At 39.6% G+C, this 9,859-nt stretch overlaps 1 protein-coding gene across 1 annotated transcript; it reads left to right on the forward strand.

Annotated features, from left to right (window-relative positions):
• Window positions 1–848: 848 nt before the first annotated feature.
• LOC140889403 (putative serine/threonine-protein kinase) lies at window positions 849–4,916 on the forward strand. The gene is made up of 5 exons (XM_073297117.1): window positions 849–896; window positions 1,011–1,221; window positions 1,303–1,540; window positions 2,081–2,177; window positions 4,539–4,916. The coding sequence occupies exons 1-5, from the start codon at window positions 849–851 to the stop codon at window positions 4,914–4,916; spliced, it is 972 nt and encodes a 323-aa protein (XP_073153218.1).
• Window positions 4,917–9,859: the final 4,943 nt, after the last annotated feature.

The raw sequence follows: 9,859 nt of genomic DNA on the forward strand, positions 1-9,859 counted from the left end.
AGATCAATTCTCATCACCTTTCGGAAAGGTGAAAATCGCAAGAAAACATGCTCTCCTGACTCAAAATGCAAAGTTCTATGCTTGGTGTTGGCATAGATGACCTGCATATCCTTTGCAGTCATGATCCTCTTCTTGATCAGTTCATCTTTATCCACAATCTACACTACAACAAATTTGGGTATCAACAACATACAAAAGACAATGGTTTTTCAACAAAATCGTTGTATTATGGTATTTAACAACGGTTTTTATGAAAACCGTTGTTGTTGACAATATTTTAATTAACAAAGACAACAGTTATATGTCAAAGACAACGGTTTTTAAAAACCGTTGTCTATGAGCGGGTTTTTTAGGGTCAAAGACAACGGTTTTAATAAAACCGTTGTCCTTGATATTTTTATTTTTTAAAAAAATTATATATTTTTTCCTTGGCTTTCACTCGCTATGTCTTATTTCATTTCCATCTTCTTCAACTCTGTGTCGTGATTCCTTTCTCGTTTCCAACCCTAGCCAACCACTCTTGCCGTCGAATCACCCGTCCTTTTCTCATGAATCATAAAATTTGTTTTGTGCTTTTGTTCCCCACAACATAATCTTTGTTTTGAATCAAAGATCGGCTGATTTGAGCTCTTTGTTCGTGCGATCGAAGAGTTTCCGCGATTTGCTTCTATGCGCTTCTTCTCTGGTGAGTTTGAACACTGATTTTCGATCGATTCTTTGTCTTCTAGCGTGGATTCAAGTTTTTTTTAAACTCCTTGTGTTTGGCTCCAGATCAACTTTGGTTTTTTTTGATTCGATCTTGTGAGTTTTGGATTTTTAGAAAAATAAAGAAAATCAGAGGGGGATTGATGAACTCGAACAAAATCGGTCGTGGAGGTTTTGGTGAGGTATATAAGGTGCGGTTAGTTTATAGTCATTTGTCTTTTTACCAATGTCGTGTATTTCTCTGTCACCTTTATCTAGGAACTTAGGTCCCATTTTTTTGTTCTAAAATACGTATGTACTTTCAGGGAGTTCTGAGGGACGGGACCAAAGTTGCCATCAAGAATCTTTCTGCTAATTCTAAGCAAGGGAGCAGTGAATTCTTGACAGAGATTAACATGATATCAAAAGTCCAACACCCAAACCTCGTACAGCTCTTTGGTTGTTGCATCGAGGGTCCCTATAGAAGCTTGGTGTACGAGTATTTGGAGAACAATAGTCTTGCCAGTGCCTTACTTGGTAATGTTCAGAACTTTGTATTTCTTGAAATTTGGCAATTTCAGCTTATGTATAACCGACCACTGTCACTATACATCTCAGGCTCGAAAGCTAAACATATGGAGCTCTGCTGGTCTAAGATGGCGGAAATCTGTATGGGTACGGCTTCTGGCCTTGCGTTTCTTCACGAGGATGCTGAGTCACGTATTGTCCATCAAGAAATAAAAGCTAGGAACATTTTTCTTGATCAGAATTTCCTCCCTAAAATTGGTGATTTTGGGTTGGCTAAACTTTTTTCGGACAATGTCACCCATGTCAGCACACAAGTAGCTGGAACAATGTGAGAGCAAATCTCTATTACATTTCTTTGCTCAAATCATGATGTTCTGTTGCTCCCATGAATATTTCTTTAGAAATTCAGTTCCATAGGTGGGCATGAAGTTTTTTGTGCCAATTATGATGCCATATTTGATACATTCTGGATCAATGTGATGCCTACCTCAATTTGCATTTGTCCAACTATTATTCTTTCTTACATAAATTAAATGCTAACACTATAATGAGAGAGTTCAAGTGGCTGTACAAAATTAAGCTATCAAGCATATGTATATCCAACCCTTTGAGTTCTCGTATGGCCTTAATCAATGAAAAAAATATATTCAATCATTAAATTATCGTGTAAGAGGATGTACAACTAAATGTGATTTTTTCCAGTAGTAAATGCATTGAAGTTAAGTAATAATGAACAACTATTTGAAGCTATCATAATTGTCGTGTTTGTATGAACATCATTTGAAGATATCAAAATCATCATGTTTTCATGGACAATCTGATTTTAAAATTCAAACTAGAAAGACTTCATGTATTTCTATTTGTTTAGCTCCGTACAAGAATGCTTCCAAAGAAGGGACAAACTCGAGCATGTTGTTAAGCATATATTGAAGGAATTTCCTGCTACTGCCGGGGATTTGGAACCGGTAATTTCACATTTTTAAAACTGTGGTCGTTTTCACTTTTTTAAAACTGTGGTTGTAACGACCCACTGTATCAAGACGGGTCTTTTCAGCGTGCTTATGTCCTCACTCACACGCACCCTGAGAAACTTCCCAGGGGGTCACCCATCCTATAATTGCCCCAAGTCAAGCACGCTTAACTTTGGAGTTCTTATGTGATGAGCTCCCGAAAAAAAGATGCACCTTCTTGATATGAGCAGTACATATAAAATCTTTTAAACCCTCCTCAACTATGTAGTCCCATACCTACACAGTCTCAGAATCCCCTCTCATTCCGGCACGAGATCGGTTCATTCATGTCTCCCTCCGCCTAGAAGCCTACCAGGAGCCGCTCATTGTCCGTGCAACCTCTTGGCACCGGCGATCACTCCCTACCTCTTCAGTCCAGGGCGTCACATGTCCACCAACTTCCGCTTGGTTCGTCCCCGAACCATACCGTACTAAGAGAGGTCGGCTTTGATACCATTTGTAACGACCCACTGTATCAAGACGGGTCTTTTCAGCGTGCTTATGTCCTCACTCACACGCACCCTGAGAAACTTCCCAGGGGGTCACCCATCCTATAATTGCCCCAAGTCAAGCACGCTTAACTTTGGAGTTCTTATGTGATGAGCTCCCGAAAAGAAGATGCACCTTCTTGATATGAGCAGTACATATAAAATCTTTTAAACCCTCCTCAACTATGTAGTCCCATACCTACACAGTCTCAGAATCCCCTCTCATTCTGGCACGAAATCGGTTCATTCATGTCTCCCTCCGCCTAGAAGCCTACCATGAGCCGCTCATTGTCCGTGCAACCTCTTGGCACCGGCGATCACTCCCTGCCTTTTCAGCCCAGGGCGTCACAGTGGTGTTGCCATAATCAAAACTATCTTTTTGATAAATTTGATGCCTACTGTCACATCTATTTTTTATCATGAATTCTGTAGATGCTGAAGCTACTATCATGAAATATACTTGATGGAATCTATGTTTATGCATTTTTCTGTACTTTATTACTGGTTTGATTACTGATTAGCCTTTCAACATTTTATTCAGCTTTTGTTAATGAGACCAAGGACAAGCAGTTGGTATAAATGGATTATCTGAAAGGTCATTAGTTAAGCATTTTATAAGGTTATTCATGTGCTTAAACCTCAAAGAAAATGGCGACCAATTGTTTCTACTACCACACAAAGCGACCCCTACTATGAAGGTTATTGGTCCAATTATCCCGTAGAAATGCCATTACATTGCAAATATATATGGGCTTTTAAAAATATTTTAATGAATTAAAAATAATTTATCCCGAGAATGTGAAAAATAAAGTGGAATGACCCCCTGTGTAGGTCCAAGTTGGCATTAAAATTATTTATCTGTTTGTAAAATTAATGGATATAGAGTTGATCATTATAGTAATGTTTTTAGACTCATGAAGAGGTAAATTTCTCCAACATGTCAAATAAACCCAAAGAGTACCAATAGTTACTTGATTTGATATCAACATGATGGATCAACTTGTCAGCTAGAACCTCGAGTTCTTTTTATGTGTAATTGTTGGAAGATTTAATTTATTTTTTATTGTTGAGAATTTAGTAACCGAAATTTGGTAATTTATGCCCGGAATTTTAAACATGTAAATTAAAAAACCGGATTTCATGTTGCTCTCTAACGATTTTAACACGGGCATGTTAAGAAGCACAATAAACAAAGCTAACTAAAGAAAGAGGAAGAGACGTATATCTCAAAATGCGGTTTTTAATTGCATCGTACAATAACTAATTTTGTGTGCGAATATTGGTTATTGGTTATTGGTTATTGGTTATTGGTTACTTTGTGGTTGATATTCATATTAGGTCGAAGCTACTGTCCAATATGCAGAAGCCACTGGAAGCATGTCCGATCCATCAATATTGATGCTTTGAACACACGGTTGGAGACACAGGTTGCTTGAACTCTTTGTAACCCACAGGTAATTTCCTCAATATGTTTCATTTGTTTTTTTTTTGGAGATGCATTTGGGCATTGATATGTTGCTATATGATTGCTTTGTTGGTGTTAGATCTGCCCTTTGTTTGTTGGAATTCATTTCGTTGTTGAAGATGCTTGTAACTCTGTTGTGTTTAGATTTTCTCGATGCTTGTCAACTGGGAATTTTTTGTGTAGTGCATGTTTTCCGCTGTTTTGATGGATGGGTAGAGGAATTTTCAATTTCAAAGAATGATCTGTTGTAGTGCCTTGGTTTACTTGGTATTTGATTTAATTCACCAAAAAGGTTAGTCTTGGGTTTTTGTTGTCCGGAGAATAGATGGTATTATGGTAAATAGTTCTTGATTTGTTGTCAAGGAAATGACTGAGGCATGGTTGTTTCCAAGTTTAAGTGGTGCGAGCCAGGAACCTATTAGGGAAGAGATATATAAGAGAGCTAAAGAGTTTAATTCTAAGATCAATGGTTTTGAAACAACTATCAGGAGGCCCTATTTTCATGTACGACCCCTCAATGTTGCAGAGCTTGAAAACTTGCACTTGATTTTGTTGAAGGCGAAGATGAATTCAATAAGGCATCCGAGTTTGGTTTTTTCTGATTTTTTTTTCTTGGCATGTAGCTTGAGTTTTCCTTGTTATAAATTGACTTACAGTGAAGTAATATATTCCCTGTCGTGTGCTTTATTGGATAATTTGTTGGAGAAGCATCTCATAAATGGGATGTTGAACTTGATCTAAAGCATGAGCCTTCCTTTGCTATCTGTAAGGCTTAGAGAAATTCATGATGACATATCTGGAGCTCGAGCTGCGTATCAACTTGTGCACACTGGGGTTTCACCTGGGCTTCTAGAAGCAATTATTAAGCATGCAAACATGGAGCACCGCCTTGCAAGGTTCTGTGAGTTTTTTTTTTGCCGGGTTTTGTTTCTTGGATCTGTTTTGGATTTTGGTTCTGGTTTTTTGTTTTCTTCAAGAATTATTACAATTATACTCTTTTCGCTAATATACAGTCGAATAATCAAGAATAAATAACAATGTGGTTTTGAATATCTAGTTTCCGAGGTGTGTTTTTTTGTGTCTCTTGTTGCTGGGCTTTGTTTGTTTGTTGATTTTCATCGTATATTTCGTTTTTTTGATCCAACAATTTGGTTGGTGATTGAAGGTGTTGGAGTTGACTTAAAATGCTGCGTGTGATAGCAAGAACAGGATAATCCCGAGGCGCATGTTGTTGGCCATGAGGAACAATGAGGAGTTCGGGAAATTGCTGCAAGTTGTATATTTGATATTTGGGTGTTCCGATTTGTATTAAATTAGAATTCTAATTTCCAGTGATTTATAATACTAAAAAATTGCATATTAAATTTTATTTTTGAAATTTTAAATTTTGGTTTATTTATAATTTTGAAATTTGTATATATTTTTTTGTTTTTTATATGTAAAACGACAACGGATAAAATCCGTTGTCGTAGGGTATAAAATCCGTTGTCGTTTCTTTCAAAGACAACGGATTCGTGACTATGACAACGGATAACATCCGTTGTCTTTGAGAGAAACGATAACGGATTTTATCCGTTGTCGTTTCTTTCAAAGACAACGGATATTATCCGTTGTCGTAGGGGGTACTTTTGACAATGCCATCAGTTACAATGGTTTTTAATCACCTACGACAACCGATAAAATCCGTTGTCATTTTGCATTTTTCTTGTAGTGCTACTGAATCAAATCTGCTCCCTCAACCTGTCTTTCCCCTAATTCATCCCAGAATAACGGCGTTCGACAACGGCGACCATAAAGGGCCTCAAACGGTGCCATTCCAATATTGCAATGATAACTATTGTTATAAGTTAATTCTATCATTGGCGGATGATCTCACTAAGATAACCTAAAATCTATCACTGAAGCCCTCAGAATATCCTCTAATGTCCGAATAGTCCTCTCGGACTGACCGTCAGTCTCTGGATGATACGCTGTGTAGAGACTCAAATTGGTACCCAAGGCTCACTGAAAACTACCCCAAAACCGTGAGGTGAACCTCGAATCTCTGTCACTAACAATACTCAGCGGCATTCCATGCAAACTCACAATATCCTGAATGTACAATCTTGCCATGCAATCAAAACTGAACTCGTGATTGTACGGGACAAAATGAGCAGACTTGGACAATCTGTCCACCACAACCCAAATGGCATCACACTATCAAGAAGACATCGGAAAATGGGTGAAAAAATCCATCGTCACATGCTTCCACTTCCACTCCGGAATTTCAAAACTATGCATCAGACCACCCAGTCAACGATGCTCTGCCTTAACCTAGTAATAAACAAGGCATCGGGAAACATACTGGTAAACATTGCGCTTCATCCCTTTCCTCCAAGATCTCATACGTAGGTCCTTGTACATCTTAGCACTGCTTGGGTGTATGGTGAATCTACTACGATGGGCGTGAGACAAAATCTCTTCATGCAAAGAAGAATCATCAGGCACAACCGCTCTACCATACAAACACAACAAACCATCAGATTGAAAATGGAAACTAGAGGTGTTGTCTCCATGAGCAAGCCTGGCAAACTTTTGCATCTTTGGGTCAGAAAGCTGAATTTCTCAGATACGAGCATACAACGCTGGCTCAGCTAACACTAAAAATACTCGAATCCCTTGCTGATCTCTCTTGTGGCGAAAAGTGAAACCCAAAGAACACCACTCATGAACAACACTAGTATGAAGGGCAATAACATATACCTTACGGCTTAGCACATCTGCATTTGGATTCCCAGAACCCGGATGATAATTGATCTCACAATCATAATCCTTGAGAAGATCCATCCAACGACGCTGCCTCATGTTCTACTCAGCCAGACCGAACAAATACTTCAAACTCTTGTGGTTAGAATAAATCTCAAAATGCTCACCGTACAGGTAATGTCGCAAAATCTTGAGTGCAAAAACTATCGTAGCAAGCTCTAAGTCATGCACCGGATAATTCCCTTCGTGAGCCTCCAACTTCCTGGAAGCATAGGCAATCACATGCCTATTATGTGTCAAAACACATCCCAAACACTGGAGAGGTGCGTCTGTAAAAACAAAATAACCACCAGAACTAGATGGCGAGGCAAGCATAGGCACGCTAGTCAGACGTCATCTGAACTCATAGAAGCTTTGCTCACACTCTGTGGACCAGGCAAAAGAAACGTCCTTCCTCGTCAACTGCATCAATGGTCGAGCAATCCGTGAGAAATTCTAGATGAATTGTCGATACTATCCTGCCAATCCCAAGAAACTACGAATCTCAGAAGCTGTCGTCAGACACGACCATTTCAGAATAGATTCTGTCCTACTAGGATCCACTGAAACACCATCCCCATAAATGAAATGACAGAGAAACACTACTCGGTCAATCCACTACTCGCACTTGCTGAACATGTCATACACCTGCCTCTCTTGAAGAATATGCAGTACAACTCTCAAGTGCTGAGCATTCTACTCGATGTTGCGAGAATAAATCAGAATGTCTTCTATAAACACCACGACGAACCTATCCAAGTAATCTCGAAAAACCATGTTCATTAAATCCATGAACACTGTTGGTGCGTTCGTCAAACCAAAAGGAATCAATAAATTCATAGTGATCATACCTCATACAAAACATAGTCTTCGAAACATCCTCATCACGAACTCGCAACTTATGATATCCTGATCTCAAGTCAATCTTGGAATAAACTGAAGTTCCATGAAGCTGATCAAACAGATCATCAATGCACGATGAAGGAAACGTGTTCTTAATCTTCACTTGGTTCAACTGTCTGTAAACGATACAGAGACACATAGAACCATCTTTCTTCTTGACGAATAATACTAGGACTCCCCAAGGAGAAACACTTGGACGAATATATCCTTTGTTCAAGAAATCCTGCATCAGCTGCTGCAACTCCCTCATCTCTGATTGATCCAGACTATAAGGTGCATGAGAAATCGATGTCATTCCAAGAAAAAGCTCAATCCCGAACACAACCTTGCGGACTGGTGGAACCCTGGAATCTCATCGGGAAAAAAAACTGGGTACTCGCAGACAACTGGAAACTCCCCAAGATCCCTAGTCCTCGTGGTCAAATCAATAAAATAAATAAGGTAGACTTCCCCATTAGTCTCAAAAGCCCGGCAATCTCTCAAAGCTGATACCAAATTCATAGGGGGTCGCGCTCCCACACCATAGAAAAACCAGCTATCTCCCTCAACCAGACGAAACTGAACTATATTTTGATAGAAGTCCACAGTAGTTCTATATGCAGTCAAAAGTTATATACCCAAGATACAATCAAAATCTTCCATCGCTAGAATCATAAGAATTGCCGATATCTCAGAACCCTCAAATAATAAAGAGCAACCCAAGACTAATCGCTTAGCTAAAGTAGAATTTACAATCGGGGTAGAAACAGAAACCACTACGTCTAGAGACACATACGACAATCTATGATGCTTAACAAACCGTGCAGAAATGAAAGAATTAGATGCACCGGTATCAATGAGAACGAATGAAGGAATACCGCATAGAAGAAATGTACCTGCAATAACATTCTCATTCTCCCGCTGAATATGATCTTGAATCAACACAAACAACTGCCGAAAACACGAGGACACTGATTTGTGCTCCTTGTAGACTATCCGTGAGACCTCTGCGGAATGGAATAATGCGAACCAGAACTAGACGTTGATCCTCCAGTAGCCTGCAAACAATCTCTCTTCATGTGTCCAACCTCACCGCAATGGAAACAAGTTCCTGGTGTCCTACAACACTTCTTAGTCGGATGACAGCCTTCACAAGTCGCACACTGACCCTGGATTTTCTTCTTCCCAAAATGGTGAACACCACCTAAACCGAAACAAAAATAAGAAGAATACACACCCTGCTTCTTGAAAGATTGAGTCATCGGTCCTAAAGAACTAGCTGGTCTAGATGAGAGAAAATACCTGTTACGCCAAATACTGTTCTTCTCATTACGAATTCGGCTAGCCAAACCCTCGTAGGTCATGTCATCACCAATAGCAACACGATCATGGATCTCCGGAATAAGACCCTAAAGTAAAAGATCATACTTCTCCATGAAGCTGGTAGCAATATGCAAACAATACGACAATAGCACAAAGAACTTTTGTTGATACTTGTCGATAGATATCGTTCCCTGCTTCAGGCTCAGCAGATCGCTAGCCTTTGCCTATCAGAGTGCGGGAGGAAAATACATCTTCTGGAATGTTGTACAAAACTCTTCCCAAGTGGTTAAGCCTCGCTCGGCCACCAAAGGTGCAGACGTGGACTTCCACCACTTTCGAGCACGCCCCTACACTAAAAAGTTAACAGTCTCCATCTTTTGTTCCTCTTTGCAATGAAACTCCTGAAATCAGTTCTCCATGCGATCTAACCAATTCTCTACATCTTTTGGAAACTCTCCTCCAACTAAAGGTTTGGGACCCATCTCTATGAACCTATGCATACTAAAGTGGTGACGATCATCACGATGATGACGATGGCCTTGACGATGCTCACGATCGTCCTCATCCCCCCAGCGTCCACCCTCGCTACCGTGACTCTCATTGTAGTCCGCCATCTGACAAAAAGGCAACAGAGATTATCCCCAAAACTGCTTTCCTAGATCCAAAATTCAATGCATGATCTGATACCAATAAAC

This window comes from Henckelia pumila, chromosome 3, assembly GCF_033568475.1.
Source record: "Henckelia pumila isolate YLH828 chromosome 3, ASM3356847v2, whole genome shotgun sequence".
In the NCBI taxonomy this organism is placed as follows: domain Eukaryota; kingdom Viridiplantae; phylum Streptophyta; class Magnoliopsida; order Lamiales; family Gesneriaceae; genus Henckelia; species Henckelia pumila.